Source organism: Rhinichthys klamathensis, unplaced genomic scaffold, assembly GCF_029890125.1.
Source record: "Rhinichthys klamathensis goyatoka isolate OS25496 unplaced genomic scaffold, OSU_Roscu_1.1 h1tg000011l_1, whole genome shotgun sequence".
Lineage (NCBI taxonomy): Eukaryota > Metazoa > Chordata > Actinopteri > Cypriniformes > Leuciscidae > Rhinichthys > Rhinichthys klamathensis.
This window is the reverse complement of record NW_026606564.1, coordinates 16,622,471-16,639,102: the sequence shown is the minus strand read 5'-3', so window position 1 is coordinate 16,639,102 and position 16,632 is coordinate 16,622,471. Positions and strand designations below refer to the sequence as shown.

Sequence of the window (16,632 nt, the reverse complement as noted above, 5' to 3'; positions counted from 1 at the left end):
GTTCACATTTGAGGTGCAGTGTGAGTGCACGTGTGGTTGCCGTGGTTCCTTGAGGATAAGCGAGTGGTTCTCAGCCCTGGAGCAGGTGTAGCAGTGTGTGTGTGTGTGTGCGATATTTTCTTTTACTCGACTATTGGTACATGCTGTTTAATGGTTGTTAATAAAATTATATTTTTGTACTTCACCTCTGTTTCTGATCTTGACTCAGCCGTGACCGAACTTGTGTGCTTTAAATCATTCTGAAAGGCGATTCCCTGGAAATGTTGCCTCTGGGGTGGCGTAGTCGAGCATTTTAGAGGTGTAAATTTGTTTTTTTTTTCAGTTTACACTCCCCCTATCGAATCATAGAGACGCCACATTTGGCGTAGTCGGCAGGATCACGGCTGTTGTTTAGGAGATTGAGACATTGGTGTTCTTTTCTCTCTTTTTTTTTTTTTTTTTTTTTTTTCTCCCCCTCTCTTCAGAACAGTGGTGGCTGTTTTATTGGTCATTCCGTTTGGGTAAGTGATTTTTTTTTGTGTGTATTTTATCATGGAGGAGGAGCTGCGGGAAATGCAAGATTTAGTGGCTCAATTACGGGCAGATAATGAGAGGCTGCGGCAGGAGCAAGTTTCGGTTGACTCCCGTGACCCTGGCGCTGCCTCTACTAGTGCGACACAACCGGTTACACCTCAGTTGGCTGATAGGAGTGACGGCGCATCGGAACGATTCGTGTTCGTCCCAAGAGAACGACGCTGTCCAAGATTTAATGGTAGGACTAGTGTTAACCTCGATGAGTGGGTCGAAGAGGCCCAAGCGTGTATGCGCACACGTAATATGTCACGTACCGAACGGGCCTTCTTCCTATATGATAATCTGGAAGGAGAAGCCCGTGACGAAATTAAGTATCGTTCGCTTGCGGACAGGAGTGATCCTGACAAGATAATTTCTGCTCTTCGCGAAGTGTATGGGTGTGCGGATTCATACGTTGCGCTGCTGGAGGCATTCTTTTCTCGCAGACAACGTGAGGGAGAAACATTACTAGAGTTCTCCCTGGGCCTGATGAGCTTGTTGGATAAAGTGAAAAGTCAAGCTCCACATGCCATTCCCAATGCTGATATCGTCGTACGTGATCAATTTGTCGAATATGTGTCTGATAATACACTCCGTCGGGAACTGAAACAAATGGTTCGACGACAGCCCACTGCAACGTTATTGGAGATGCGAGCGGAGGCCATTCGCTGGGAAAGGGAGGGGACGCCGGGTGGTTCGAGGGGTAGGAGTCAATCGGTACCGTTGGTAAGTGGCATTCAATATGGTGTTCGGGGAGGGTCCGATTTGGATCATGGGGTTCGGTCGGGTGAGTTTGCCGAACTGCGGGAGTTGCTGCGTCAGCAGCAACGTCAGATTGATCAGCTCACTCAAGTTGTGTCCCGTAATCAAAATGTGCCCTTACGCGATCGCTCGCCTCGTTCAAATACCATAATTTGTAGGAGATGCCAACGACCCGTCATATTGCCCGAAATTGTGATGGTGAACGACATCTCCCTCGCCCTCTGCCACCAGCGTTTGCTTCCGATCCTGGTGGATGTAGGCCGGCGTCCAGCACTCAACCGCCGGAAAACTAATTCCCACCGGGCTGCGAAGCCACAGTCCGGTAGGGGAAACTCGTGGCTTGCAAGTTTTTAATGATAACCAACTTGTGTCCCGTTTGGTGTCCTCATGTCCACACTTAGTTGTTAAGATGGGGGGGATTCCTGTGCCTTGTCTGATCGATACTGGGTCCATGGTGTCAACCATTACCGAGAGTTGTTTTCGGCTTAGGTTTGAACCATGGGGCCAGGATCGTTTACAGTCGTGCCATTGGCTGCAGCTCAAAGCGGCGAATGGACTGGAGATTCCCTATATTGGCTACTGGGAGGTGGATATTGAACTCTGCGGTAATCTTGTCCAGGGATGTGGCGTACTAGTGGTCCGAGATCCCCCCGGGGGTAGCTCCGATACCCCGGGTATTCTAGGAATGAATGTGCTCAGTCGTTGTTACCAGGGCCTTTTCGGACACCATGGGTCGATGTTATATACCCTCCCGTCAGTAAAAAAGGATGCTAAGATTATCCAGGCCTTCCAAGAATGCCAACGGGTCATTCGCACTGCTGAACAGGGCAGTAAGGTGAGAGTACGAGGATGTAGTACATGCCGTGTTACAGCTGGCACTATCAAATTTGTAGCAGCTACGTGTTCTACCCAGTATACGGGTGGTATACTGGGTAGAACTTTTACAGTACTTTTTGAGCCCCCAGAGATAGGCTTGCCTGCAGGTTTATTGGCCTTTTCTTCACTGGTGCGAGTAACTGGGGGTACCGTTTATGTACCGGTGGTGAATGTGGGGACTGTTGATGTAGTGCTTTACCCCACTACGATAGTAGGTACACTGCGAGAGGTGTATTTGGTGGACCTACCCGACGGGTTAACGGAGGTTCCTATAGCGAGCACCCAGGCAGCATCGTGCAGTGTCTCAGCCACAGGTATACCAGAACAGATTGGATCTGTTGAGTTGGGTGCATTAACTGCAGAGGAACGAGAGCAGGTCAGAGCGTTACTCCGGGAGTTTAAAGATGTGTTTTCTACCCATGAAGGAGATGTAGGTTGCACTAATCTCTTGTCACATGAGATCCCTCTTAGCGATGATATTCCGGTCCGACAGCGGTACAGGCGTATTCCACCATCAGAATATGACCTGGTAAAAACTCATATTAGTCAGTTGCTCGACGCACAGATTATTCGGGAGAGTTGCAGCCCCTACGCCTCTCCCATAGTACTAGTGAGGAAAAAGGACGGCAGCCTCCGTATGTGTGTTGACTACCGCCAACTTAATGCCAAGACCCGCAAAGATGCTTTCCCGTTACCGCGAATCGAAGAAACGTTGGACTCCTTAGCCGGTGCCCGTTGGTTTTCCACGTTAGACCTGACCAGCGGTTACAACCAGGTTCCAGTGTCCGAGGTTGACCGTCCTAAGACTGCCTTTTGTACGCCATTCGGGCTCTTTGAATGGAATCGAATGCCGTTTGGCCTATGCAATGCGCCCAGTACGTTCCAGCGCTTGATGGAACGACTTTTTGGGGACCAAAGACATCAGTCGGTTTTGTTATATCTCGACGACATTATCGTATTCTCATCATCCGTGCAGCAACATCTGCAGCGACTCAGGGTAGTGTTGGGTCGGTTAAAAGCAGAGGGACTTAAGGTAAAGTTGGAGAAATGTGCGTTCTTTCAAGAGGAAGTGAGTTACTTAGGTCATGTGATTTCTTCTCATGGGGTGGCAACGGACCCAAAGAAGATTGAAGCTGTAGCCCAGTGGCCTCATCCTACGACCGTGTTAGAGCTACGAACGTTTTTGGGTTTTGTCAGCTATTACAGGCGTTTCGTAGAGGGGTTTGCCAAGTTGGCAGCCCCGTTACACAAAGTGGTGGCTATGTTAACGGGAGGTAAGTCCAGTAAGCGAGGTCAGGAAATAACTACAGCGTGGTCAGAGCAGTGCGAGGAAGCGTTCCAAGCATTGAAACAGGTTCTCACTACAGCGCCAGTGTTGGCTTATGCGGATTTTACCCGGCCCTTTATCTTGGAGGTCGATGCCAGTCACGTGGGACTGGGAGCAGTACTCTCACAGGAATTTGATGGTAAAGTTAGACCCGTCGCTTATGCGAGCCGAAGCCTCAGGCCAGCTGAGCGTAATTCCGCTACTTACAGTTCCATGCGTTTGGAGTTTCTGGCCCTTAAGTGGGCTATGGGTGAGAAATTCAGGGAGTATTTGCTCGGCCATAAGTGCCTGGTACGTACTGATAACAACCCGCTTAGTCACCTGGCGACAGCTAAGCTTGGGGCCACCGAGCAAAGGTGGGCCGCTGAGTTAGCAGCATTCGATTTTCAGATTCACTACCGCTCAGGTAAGACCAACCAGAATGCCGATGCTCTTTCTCGGTTACGTGGGGTTGGATCGGAAGGAAACGGTGGCTGCTCATTGGGGTCTGACGTTCCAGAGCTGTTAAGGCGAGTGGCGGTCTTAGAGTCAGGAGGGGCCGCAACCCAGGGGGCTATACAGGCGTGGCCTAGCCGTTCCCTATCCGATCTTATTGCTCTGCAAGTGGCAGACCCAGTTATAGGAGAAGTGAGGAGGTTCTGGCAGCGAGGGCAATGTCCAGAGCCTAGAGAGTGGCGACAGTTGGCTAAACCTGTAATGATGCTGCTTCGACAATGGGACCGACTGAGTGAGCAGGAGGGTCTATTACATCGTAAAATCTTCCGGCCAGATGGAGGAGAAGTAATATTCCAACTGGTGTTGCCGGTGGCACTGCAATCAGAAGTGCTGGTTCAGTTGCACCAACACCATGGTCATCAGGGGACGGAACGCACCCTCGAGTTGGTGCGGCAGCGGTGCTATTGGCCCAGTATGTCGGCCGATGTAGCTCGTTGGGTGCAAGAGTGTGAGCGGTGTCAACTGGCCAAAGATGTGGCACCGATTGCAAGGAGTTACATGGGACATCTGTTGGCTTCTCGCCCGAACGAGATTGTGGCTATTGATTTTACCATCTTAGAGCCGTCTCGTTCAGGACAAGAGAACGTGATGGTGATGACTGACGTGTTCAGTAAATTCACTGTGGCTGTGCCCACTAAGGACCAGCAGGCTGAGACCGTGGCCCGTGTTCTGGTAAATGAGTGGTTTTTCAGATTTGGTGTCCCTGGCCGGATTCATTCCGACCAGGGCCGCAACTTTGAATCTCAGTTAATACAGCAGTTGTGTAGTCTCTATCAGGTGGGTAAGTCTCGCAGCACTCCCTATCATCCGGCCGGCAACGGTCAATGTGAGAGGTTCAATCGAACATTACACAACTTGCTGCGAACTTTGTCCCCTGAGAGAAAGAGAGATTGGGCCTCCTGTTTACTGCAAGTTCTGTTTTGTTATAATACTACCCCGCATCAGACCACAGGAGAGTCCCCATATTTTCTCATGTTTGGGCAGGAGCCCAGGTTGCCCATTGACTTTCTGCTCGGTAGAGTACAAGAGCCAGTTGCAGGTAGAGTGCATCAGTGGGTTGAGGAGCACCAGGCACGGTTAAGGGTTGCTTTTGAGGGTGCACGAGATAGGCTGCAGGTGGCCGCAAACCGGCGTAAGGTTAAACATGATCGACGGGTCAAGGAACTGCCGTTGTATGAAGGTCAGTTGGTTTACCTGCGTGATCACGGGGTCCGGGGTCGTCATAAGATACATGATCTGTGGAGTTCAACTTTATATCGGTTTGTTAAGGCCCCACCGGTGGGTGGATCTGTGTATACGATAGCTCCAGAGCAGGATCGGGAGAAGGTACGGCACGTCCATCGTTCTTCGTTGAAACCCAGAGCCCAGGGAGAGGTGGCACTCGACCTCCCTGAGGTTCGGGTTGAATCGCCAGTTGCGGTTGCAATTGAGGCGGAGGAACCAATAGAAGGTGACCTGGTTTATGTGGTATCAAGAGTTCCCACAGTAGATCAGAGGGTTACTTTGAGTAGGTCTCCTTTGAGGCAGGTCGATGTTCCCGTTTCCAGTACAGTTGATTCCGCAGAGGTTGAGGTTAGTGATGGTGGCACGAGTCCTTTACCGGTACCTGGACCTACCGAAGGTGGTCCAGATGTCCAGCCTGAGGTAACCCTGCGTAGAACAAGACGAATTGGGGCAGGACAACATTCTAATGTGCACCACTTGCCACAAGCGGTAGGAGGGGAGGTAAGACCTAGTAATCCTCTTGCATCAGCATCCAACTCCATCAGAGCCGTATTTAGACCTTGGTGTTAGATTTGTCATCAGATGGTACACTTGGAAGGATGGATCCTCGTCGGGACGACGACGACAAAAGGGGGGGTAGATTGTAGCAGTTGTTAGTAATTGCCGTTGGCATAACGACGGGGCGGGTCTATTTCGCATGATTTAGTGGACTATAAAAGCAGCGCGGTAGTGCCTTTGGGATGTGCGTCCCATCGTCACGAGTGACGTGATCCATTTCCGGCGTGTCACGGAATTGTCTGTCTGGTAAGGAGCTGCAGTTGTGGCTGTACTTCTACGTGTTGATCTTGAGTAAAGATTGTATTTACTTATCTGGCTCCTTTCCCTATAGTGTGGACTGAGGACTCCGGTGATACATTATAGCGACGTGCGTTGCAATAGGATGTTTTAGTGCCACAAGTTCAAACCGGTAGGTTGTTTTATTATTAGTCGTGTTGTTGTGGGGTGGGTTACTTAATCTTTTCCTTATCTTTCCGTGATATGACAGAGTGCGGGACGTTGCAGTGGGCTTTCTGTTGGCCGCTCTCTTTTGCCAGCGTGTTTTCTTTGTTGCTATTCGTATGGTTAAATCCTCACGACGACTCTTGAAGTTTGCTGAATCTCCCTCAGCGGGGTGCTGCAGTATAGACCGGCAGATCGATTGCACCTTGCCAGCGATCAGTGCTCACGTGCTGTTGCTGGGCGTTTTGCCGATATTCTGTGTGAGTTCCGAAGCTGGACACTTTAACGTCTGCTGGAGTGGCCGCCTGGTGTGTCGCAGATTCGGCAACGTAACTCGCCTTCTCTTCCTCCACAACCCCTCGAAACGGTTTGACCATCCACTAGCCATTCACTAGCCAATATCGAGATGGAAAGCGCTTTTGTGTTTTAATGTTTCTCTTTAGTTGGTTTATTTCTTTATTTTGTTCTTTATGATGGTTGTGAATAAGATCTGGTATAATTTAAATGATTGGTTTCTCCTTGTGATTTATTTTTCTTTATTTGTACCAGCCAAGTTTTTGTGAATTTTCGTTTTCTTTGGTCAACATGTTTGTGTATTTATCTTCTTTTTGATTATTATTATTTTCTTGTGGGATTGTGAGTTTTCTGTGATCTGGTTGATTGCTTACCCAGTATTCTAAATCAGCTATTAAGCAATCTCTCTTCGACCAGTTTGTGAATTTACTTAATTGTGCATTTATTTAATTTTGTTTGTTAAGGTTTTGTGTAGGTTGTTTATATTGCATTTTCTTTTTTTGAGTACCAAGTTTTAGGAAAATAAGTGTGTATGTGTAATTGGAACTTTTGCTCTCTCTCCAGGGGGGTCGGGGACCCAGACCCGTGTGTGTGGACGAGCCTTCCTCTCTGTTTGGTGGTGGGTTCCTCTTCCGTGTGCGGTGGTTCACATTTGAGGTGCAGTGTGAGTGCACGTGTGGTTGCCGTGGTTCCTTGAGGATAAGCGAGTGGTTCTCAGCCCTGGAGCAGGTGTAGCAGTGTGTGTGTGTGTGTGCGATATTTTCTTTTACTCGACTATTGGTACATGCTGTTTAATGGTTGTTAATAAAATTATATTTTTGTACTACACCTCTGTTTCTGATCTTGACTCAGCCGTGACCGAACTTGTGTGCTTTAAATCATTCTGAAAGGCGATTCCCTGGAAATGTTGCCTCTGGGGTGGCGTAGTCGAGCATTTTAGAGGTGTAAATTTGTTTTTTTTTTCAGTTTACACTCCCCCTATCGAATCATAGAGACGCCACATTTGGCGTAGTCGGCAGGATCACGGCTGTTGTTTAGGAGATTGAGACATTGGTGTTCTTTTCTCTCTTTTTTTTTTTTTTTTTTTTTCTCCCCCTCTCTTCAGAACAGTGGTGGCTGTTTTATTGGTCATTCCGTTTGGGTAAGTGATTTTTTTTTGTGTGTATTTTATCATGGAGGAGGAGCTGCGGGAAATGCAAGATTTAGTGGCTCAATTACGGGCAGATAATGAGAGGCTGCGGCAGGAGCAAGTTTCGGTTGACTCCCGTGACCCTGGCGCTGCCTCTACTAGTGCGACACAACCGGTTACACCTCAGTTGGCTGATAGGAGTGACGGCGCATCGGAACGATTCGTGTTCGTCCCAAGAGAACGACGCTGTCCAAGATTTAATGGTAGGACTAGTGTTAACCTCGATGAGTGGGTCGAAGAGGCCCAAGCGTGTATGCGCACACGTAATATGTCACGTACCGAACGGGCCTTCTTCCTATATGATAATCTGGAAGGAGAAGCCCGTGACGAAATTAAGTATCGTTCGCTTGCGGACAGGAGTGATCCTGACAAGATAATTTCTGCTCTTCGCGAAGTGTATGGGTGTGCGGATTCATACGTTGCGCTGCTGGAGGCATTCTTTTCTCGCAGACAACGTGAGGGAGAAACATTACTAGAGTTCTCCCTGGGCCTGATGAGCTTGTTGGATAAAGTGAAAAGTCAAGCTCCACATGCCATTCCCAATGCTGATATCGTCGTACGTGATCAATTTGTCGAATATGTGTCTGATAATACACTCCGTCGGGAACTGAAACAAATGGTTCGACGACAGCCCACTGCAACGTTATTGGAGATGCGAGCGGAGGCCATTCGCTGGGAAAGGGAGGGGACGCCGGGTGGTTCGAGGGGTAGGAGTCAATCGGTACCGTTGGTAAGTGGCATTCAATATGGTGTTCGGGGAGGGTCCGATTTGGATCATGGGGTTCGGTCGGGTGAGTTTGCCGAACTGCGGGAGTTGCTGCGTCAGCAGCAACGTCAGATTGATCAGCTCACTCAAGTTGTGTCCCGTAATCAAAATGTGCCCTTACGCGATCGCTCGCCTCGTTCAAATACCATAATTTGTAGGAGATGCCAACGACCCGTCATATTGCCCGAAATTGTGATGGTGAACGACATCTCCCTCGCCCTCTGCCACCAGCGTTTGCTTCCGATCCTGGTGGATGTAGGCCGGCGTCCAGCACTCAACCGCCGGAAAACTAATTCCCACCGGGCTGCGAAGCCACAGTCCGGTAGGGGAAACTCGTGGCTTGCAAGTTTTTAATGATAACCAACTTGTGTCCCGTTTGGTGTCCTCATGTCCACACTTAGTTGTTAAGATGGGGGGGATTCCTGTGCCTTGTCTGATCGATACTGGGTCCATGGTGTCAACCATTACCGAGAGTTGTTTTCGGCTTAGGTTTGAACCATGGGGCCAGGATCGTTTACAGTCGTGCCATTGGCTGCAGCTCAAAGCGGCGAATGGACTGGAGATTCCCTATATTGGCTACTGGGAGGTGGATATTGAACTCTGCGGTAATCTTGTCCAGGGATGTGGCGTACTAGTGGTCCGAGATCCCCCCGGGGGTAGCTCCGATACCCCGGGTATTCTAGGAATGAATGTGCTCAGTCGTTGTTACCAGGGCCTTTTCGGACACCATGGGTCGATGTTATATACCCTCCCGTCAGTAAAAAAGGATGCTAAGATTATCCAGGCCTTCCAAGAATGCCAACGGGTCATTCGCACTGCTGAACAGGGCAGTAAGGTGAGAGTACGAGGATGTAGTACATGCCGTGTTACAGCTGGCACTATCAAATTTGTAGCAGCTACGTGTTCTACCCAGTATACGGGTGGTATACTGGGTAGAACTTTTACAGTACTTTTTGAGCCCCCAGAGATAGGCTTGCCTGCAGGTTTATTGGCCTTTTCTTCACTGGTGCGAGTAACTGGGGGTACCGTTTATGTACCGGTGGTGAATGTGGGGACTGTTGATGTAGTGCTTTACCCCACTACGATAGTAGGTACACTGCGAGAGGTGTATTTGGTGGACCTACCCGACGGGTTAACGGAGGTTCCTATAGCGAGCACCCAGGCAGCATCGTGCAGTGTCTCAGCCACAGGTATACCAGAACAGATTGGATCTGTTGAGTTGGGTGCATTAACTGCAGAGGAACGAGAGCAGGTCAGAGCGTTACTCCGGGAGTTTAAAGATGTGTTTTCTACCCATGAAGGAGATGTAGGTTGCACTAATCTCTTGTCACATGAGATCCCTCTTAGCGATGATATTCCGGTCCGACAGCGGTACAGGCGTATTCCACCATCAGAATATGACCTGGTAAAAACTCATATTAGTCAGTTGCTCGACGCACAGATTATTCGGGAGAGTTGCAGCCCCTACGCCTCTCCCATAGTACTAGTGAGGAAAAAGGACGGCAGCCTCCGTATGTGTGTTGACTACCGCCAACTTAATGCCAAGACCCGCAAAGATGCTTTCCCGTTACCGCGAATCGAAGAAACGTTGGACTCCTTAGCCGGTGCCCGTTGGTTTTCCACGTTAGACCTGACCAGCGGTTACAACCAGGTTCCAGTGTCCGAGGTTGACCGTCCTAAGACTGCCTTTTGTACGCCATTCGGGCTCTTTGAATGGAATCGAATGCCGTTTGGCCTATGCAATGCGCCCAGTACGTTCCAGCGCTTGATGGAACGACTTTTTGGGGACCAAAGACATCAGTCGGTTTTGTTATATCTCGACGACATTATCGTATTCTCATCATCCGTGCAGCAACATCTGCAGCGACTCAGGGTAGTGTTGGGTCGGTTAAAAGCAGAGGGACTTAAGGTAAAGTTGGAGAAATGTGCGTTCTTTCAAGAGGAAGTGAGTTACTTAGGTCATGTGATTTCTTCTCATGGGGTGGCAACGGACCCAAAGAAGATTGAAGCTGTAGCCCAGTGGCCTCATCCTACGACCGTGTTAGAGCTACGAACGTTTTTGGGTTTTGTCAGCTATTACAGGCGTTTCGTAGAGGGGTTTGCCAAGTTGGCAGCCCCGTTACACAAAGTGGTGGCTATGTTAACGGGAGGTAAGTCCAGTAAGCGAGGTCAGGAAATAACTACAGCGTGGTCAGAGCAGTGCGAGGAAGCGTTCCAAGCATTGAAACAGGTTCTCACTACAGCGCCAGTGTTGGCTTATGCGGATTTTACCCGGCCCTTTATCTTGGAGGTCGATGCCAGTCACGTGGGACTGGGAGCAGTACTCTCACAGGAATTTGATGGTAAAGTTAGACCCGTCGCTTATGCGAGCCGAAGCCTCAGGCCAGCTGAGCGTAATTCCGCTACTTACAGTTCCATGCGTTTGGAGTTTCTGGCCCTTAAGTGGGCTATGGGTGAGAAATTCAGGGAGTATTTGCTCGGCCATAAGTGCCTGGTACGTACTGATAACAACCCGCTTAGTCACCTGGCGACAGCTAAGCTTGGGGCCACCGAGCAAAGGTGGGCCGCTGAGTTAGCAGCATTCGATTTTGAGATTCACTACCGCTCAGGTAAGACCAACCAGAATGCCGATGCTCTTTCTCGGTTACGTGGGGTTGGATCGGAAGGAAACGGTGGCTGCTCATTGGGGTCTGACGTTCCAGAGCTGTTAAGGCGAGTGGCGGTCTTAGAGTCAGGAGGGGCCGCAACCCAGGGGGCTATACAGGCGTGGCCTAGCCGTTCCCTATCCGATCTTATTGCTCTGCAAGTGGCAGACCCAGTTATAGGAGAAGTGAGGAGGTTCTGGCAGCGAGGGCAATGTCCAGAGCCTAGAGAGTGGCGACAGTTGGCTAAACCTGTAATGATGCTGCTTCGACAATGGGACCGACTGAGTGAGCAGGAGGGTCTATTACATCGTAAAATCTTCCGGCCAGATGGAGGAGAAGTAATATTCCAACTGGTGTTGCCGGTGGCACTGCAATCAGAAGTGCTGGTTCAGTTGCACCAACACCATGGTCATCAGGGGACGGAACGCACCCTCGAGTTGGTGCGGCAGCGGTGCTATTGGCCCAGTATGTCGGCCGATGTAGCTCGTTGGGTGCAAGAGTGTGAGCGGTGTCAACTGGCCAAAGATGTGGCACCGATTGCAAGGAGTTACATGGGACATCTGTTGGCTTCTCGCCCGAACGAGATTGTGGCTATTGATTTTACCATCTTAGAGCCGTCTCGTTCAGGACAAGAGAACGTGATGGTGATGACTGACGTGTTCAGTAAATTCACTGTGGCTGTGCCCACTAAGGACCAGCAGGCTGAGACCGTGGCCCGTGTTCTGGTAAATGAGTGGTTTTTCAGATTTGGTGTCCCTGGCCGGATTCATTCCGACCAGGGCCGCAACTTTGAATCTCAGTTAATACAGCAGTTGTGTAGTCTCTATCAGGTGGGTAAGTCTCGCAGCACTCCCTATCATCCGGCCGGCAACGGTCAATGTGAGAGGTTCAATCGAACATTACACAACTTGCTGCGAACTTTGTCCCCTGAGAGAAAGAGAGATTGGGCCTCCTGTTTACTGCAAGTTCTGTTTTGTTATAATACTACCCCGCATCAGACCACAGGAGAGTCCCCATATTTTCTCATGTTTGGGCAGGAGCCCAGGTTGCCCATTGACTTTCTGCTCGGTAGAGTACAAGAGCCAGTTGCAGGTAGAGTGCATCAGTGGGTTGAGGAGCACCAGGCACGGTTAAGGGTTGCTTTTGAGGGTGCACGAGATAGGCTGCAGGTGGCCGCAAACCGGCGTAAGGTTAAACATGATCGACGGGTCAAGGAACTGCCGTTGTATGAAGGTCAGTTGGTTTACCTGCGTGATCACGGGGTCCGGGGTCGTCATAAGATACATGATCTGTGGAGTTCAACTTTATATCGGTTTGTTAAGGCCCCACCGGTGGGTGGATCTGTGTATACGATAGCTCCAGAGCAGGATCGGGAGAAGGTACGGCACGTCCATCGTTCTTCGTTGAAACCCAGAGCCCAGGGAGAGGTGGCACTCGACCTCCCTGAGGTTCGGGTTGAATCGCCAGTTGCGGTTGCAATTGAGGCGGAGGAACCAATAGAAGGTGACCTGGTTTATGTGGTATCAAGAGTTCCCACAGTAGATCAGAGGGTTACTTTGAGTAGGTCTCCTTTGAGGCAGGTCGATGTTCCCGTTTCCAGTACAGTTGATTCCGCAGAGGTTGAGGTTAGTGATGGTGGCACGAGTCCTTTACCGGTACCTGGACCTACCGAAGGTGGTCCAGATGTCCAGCCTGAGGTAACCCTGCGTAGAACAAGACGAATTGGGGCAGGACAACATTCTAATGTGCACCACTTGCCACAAGCGGTAGGAGGGGAGGTAAGACCTAGTAATCCTCTTGCATCAGCATCCAACTCCATCAGAGCCGTATTTAGACCTTGGTGTTAGATTTGTCATCAGATGGTACACTTGGAAGGATGGATCCTCGTCGGGACGACGACGACAAAAGGGGGGGTAGATTGTAGCAGTTGTTAGTAATTGCCGTTGGCATAACGACGGGGCGGGTCTATTTCGCATGATTTAGTGGACTATAAAAGCAGCGCGGTAGTGCCTTTGGGATGTGCGTCCCATCGTCACGAGTGACGTGATCCATTTCCGGCGTGTCACGGAATTGTCTGTCTGGTAAGGAGCTGCAGTTGTGGCTGTACTTCTACGTGTTGATCTTGAGTAAAGATTGTATTTACTTATCTGGCTCCTTTCCCTATAGTGTGGACTGAGGACTCCGGTGATACATTATAGCGACGTGCGTTGCAATAGGATGTTTTAGTGCCACAAGTTCAAACCGGTAGGTTGTTTTATTATTAGTCGTGTTGTTGTGGGGTGGGTTACTTAATCTTTTCCTTATCTTTCCGTGATATGACAGAGTGCGGGACGTTGCAGTGGGCTTTCTGTTGGCCGCTCTCTTTTGCCAGCGTGTTTTCTTTGTTGCTATTCGTATGGTTAAATCCTCACGACGACTCTTGAAGTTTGCTGAATCTCCCTCAGCGGGGTGCTGCAGTATAGACCGGCAGATCGATTGCACCTTGCCAGCGATCAGTGCTCACGTGCTGTTGCTGGGCGTTTTGCCGATATTCTGTGTGAGTTCCGAAGCTGGACACTTTAACGTCTGCTGGAGTGGCCGCCTGGTGTGTCGCAGATTCGGCAACGTAACTCGCCTTCTCTTCCTCCACAACCCCTCGAAACGGTTTGACCATCCACTAGCCATTCACTAGCCAATATCGAGATGGAAAGCGCTTTTGTGTTTTAATGTTTCTCTTTAGTTGGTTTATTTCTTTATTTTGTTCTTTATGATGGTTGTGAATAAGATCTGGTATAATTTAAATGATTGGTTTCTCCTTGTGATTTATTTTTCTTTATTTGTACCAGCCAAGTTTTTGTGAATTTTCGTTTTCTTTGGTCAACATGTTTGTGTATTTATCTTCTTTTTGATTATTATTATTTTCTTGTGGGATTGTGAGTTTTCTGTGATCTGGTTGATTGCTTACCCAGTATTCTAAATCAGCTATTAAGCAATCTCTCTTCGACCAGTTTGTGAATTTACTTAATTGTGCATTTATTTAATTTTGTTTGTTAAGGTTTTGTGTAGGTTGTTTATATTGCATTTTCTTTTTTTGAGTACCAAGTTTTAGGAAAATAAGTGTGTATGTGTAATTGGAACTTTTGCTCTCTCTCCAGGGGGGTCGGGGACCCAGACCCGTGTGTGTGGACGAGCCTTCCTCTCTGTTTGGTGGTGGGTTCCTCTTCCGTGTGCGGTGGTTCACATTTGAGGTGCAGTGTGAGTGCACGTGTGGTTGCCGTGGTTCCTTGAGGATAAGCGAGTGGTTCTCAGCCCTGGAGCAGGTGTAGCAGTGTGTGTGTGTGTGTGCGATATTTTCTTTTACTCGACTATTGGTACATGCTGTTTAATGGTTGTTAATAAAATTATATTTTTGTACTACACCTCTGTTTCTGATCTTGACTCAGCCGTGACCGAACTTGTGTGCTTTAAATCATTCTGAAAGGCGATTCCCTGGAAATGTTGCCTCTGGGGTGGCGTAGTCGAGCATTTTAGAGGTGTAAATTTGTTTTTTTTTTCAGTTTACACTCCCCCTATCGAATCATAGAGACGCCACATTTGGCGTAGTCGGCAGGATCACGGCTGTTGTTTAGGAGATTGAGACATTGGTGTTCTTTTCTCTCTTTTTTTTTTTTTTTTTTTTTCTCCCCCTCTCTTCAGAACAGTGGTGGCTGTTTTATTGGTCATTCCGTTTGGGTAAGTGATTTTTTTTTGTGTGTATTTTATCATGGAGGAGGAGCTGCGGGAAATGCAAGATTTAGTGGCTCAATTACGGGCAGATAATGAGAGGCTGCGGCAGGAGCAAGTTTCGGTTGACTCCCGTGACCCTGGCGCTGCCTCTACTAGTGCGACACAACCGGTTACACCTCAGTTGGCTGATAGGAGTGACGGCGCATCGGAACGATTCGTGTTCGTCCCAAGAGAACGACGCTGTCCAAGATTTAATGGTAGGACTAGTGTTAACCTCGATGAGTGGGTCGAAGAGGCCCAAGCGTGTATGCGCACACGTAATATGTCACGTACCGAACGGGCCTTCTTCCTATATGATAATCTGGAAGGAGAAGCCCGTGACGAAATTAAGTATCGTTCGCTTGCGGACAGGAGTGATCCTGACAAGATAATTTCTGCTCTTCGCGAAGTGTATGGGTGTGCGGATTCATACGTTGCGCTGCTGGAGGCATTCTTTTCTCGCAGACAACGTGAGGGAGAAACATTACTAGAGTTCTCCCTGGGCCTGATGAGCTTGTTGGATAAAGTGAAAAGTCAAGCTCCACATGCCATTCCCAATGCTGATATCGTCGTACGTGATCAATTTGTCGAATATGTGTCTGATAATACACTCCGTCGGGAACTGAAACAAATGGTTCGACGACAGCCCACTGCAACGTTATTGGAGATGCGAGCGGAGGCCATTCGCTGGGAAAGGGAGGGGACGCCGGGTGGTTCGAGGGGTAGGAGTCAATCGGTACCGTTGGTAAGTGGCATTCAATATGGTGTTCGGGGAGGGTCCGATTTGGATCATGGGGTTCGGTCGGGTGAGTTTGCCGAACTGCGGGAGTTGCTGCGTCAGCAGCAACGTCAGATTGATCAGCTCACTCAAGTTGTGTCCCGTAATCAAAATGTGCCCTTACGCGATCGCTCGCCTCGTTCAAATACCATAATTTGTAGGAGATGCCAACGACCCGTCATATTGCCCGAAATTGTGATGGTGAACGACATCTCCCTCGCCCTCTGCCACCAGCGTTTGCTTCCGATCCTGGTGGATGTAGGCCGGCGTCCAGCACTCAACCGCCGGAAAACTAATTCCCACCGGGCTGCGAAGCCACAGTCCGGTAGGGGAAACTCGTGGCTTGCAAGTTTTTAATGATAACCAACTTGTGTCCCGTTTGGTGTCCTCATGTCCACACTTAGTTGTTAAGATGGGGGGGATTCCTGTGCCTTGTCTGATCGATACTGGGTCCATGGTGTCAACCATTACCGAGAGTTGTTTTCGGCTTAGGTTTGAACCATGGGGCCAGGATCGTTTACAGTCGTGCCATTGGCTGCAGCTCAAAGCGGCGAATGGACTGGAGATTCCCTATATTGGCTACTGGGAGGTGGATATTGAACTCTGCGGTAATCTTGTCCAGGGATGTGGCGTACTAGTGGTCCGAGATCCCCCCGGGGGTAGCTCCGATACCCCGGGTATTCTAGGAATGAATGTGCTCAGTCGTTGTTACCAGGGCCTTTTCGGACACCATGGGTCGATGTTATATACCCTCCCGTCAGTAAAAAAGGATGCTAAGATTATCCAGGCCTTCCAAGAATGCCAACGGGTCATTCGCACTGCTGAACAGGGCAGTAAGGTGAGAGTACGAGGATGTAGTACATGCCGTGTTACAGCTGGCACTATCAAATTTGTAGCAGCTACGTGTTCTACCCAGTATACGGGTGGTATACTGGGTAGAACTTTTACAGTACTTTTTGAGCCCCCAGAGATAGGCTTGCC

General features: G+C 49.3%; 1 protein-coding gene across 1 annotated transcript; it reads left to right on the top strand.

The window, feature by feature from the left end:
• The first annotated feature begins 531 nt into the window (after nucleotides 1-531).
• Nucleotides 532-14,434, top strand: LOC130096084 (uncharacterized). Its single transcript, XM_056262728.1, has 7 exons — nucleotides 532-1,636; nucleotides 1,716-5,737; nucleotides 7,094-7,193; nucleotides 8,886-10,001; nucleotides 10,041-11,059; nucleotides 11,909-12,907; nucleotides 14,264-14,434. The coding sequence occupies exons 1-7, from the start codon at nucleotides 532-534 to the stop codon at nucleotides 14,432-14,434; spliced, it is 8,532 nt and encodes a 2,843-aa protein (XP_056118703.1).
• Nucleotides 14,435-16,632: the final 2,198 nt, after the last annotated feature.

Excerpts from the sequence above, each read along its gene's own strand:
- LOC130096084 (XM_056262728.1), top strand. The coding sequence starts at position 532 with ATGGAGGAGGAGCTGCGGGAAATGCAAGATTTAGTGGCTCAATTACGG. Across the intron at positions 5,738-7,093 it reads CACAAGCGGTAGGAGGGGAG|GGGGGTCGGGGACCCAGACC; the intron begins GTAAGACCTAGT and ends CTCTCTCTCCAG. Across the intron at positions 11,060-11,908 it reads AAAGGTGGGCCGCTGAGTTA|GGCCGCAACTTTGAATCTCA; the intron begins GCAGCATTCGAT and ends CATTCCGACCAG.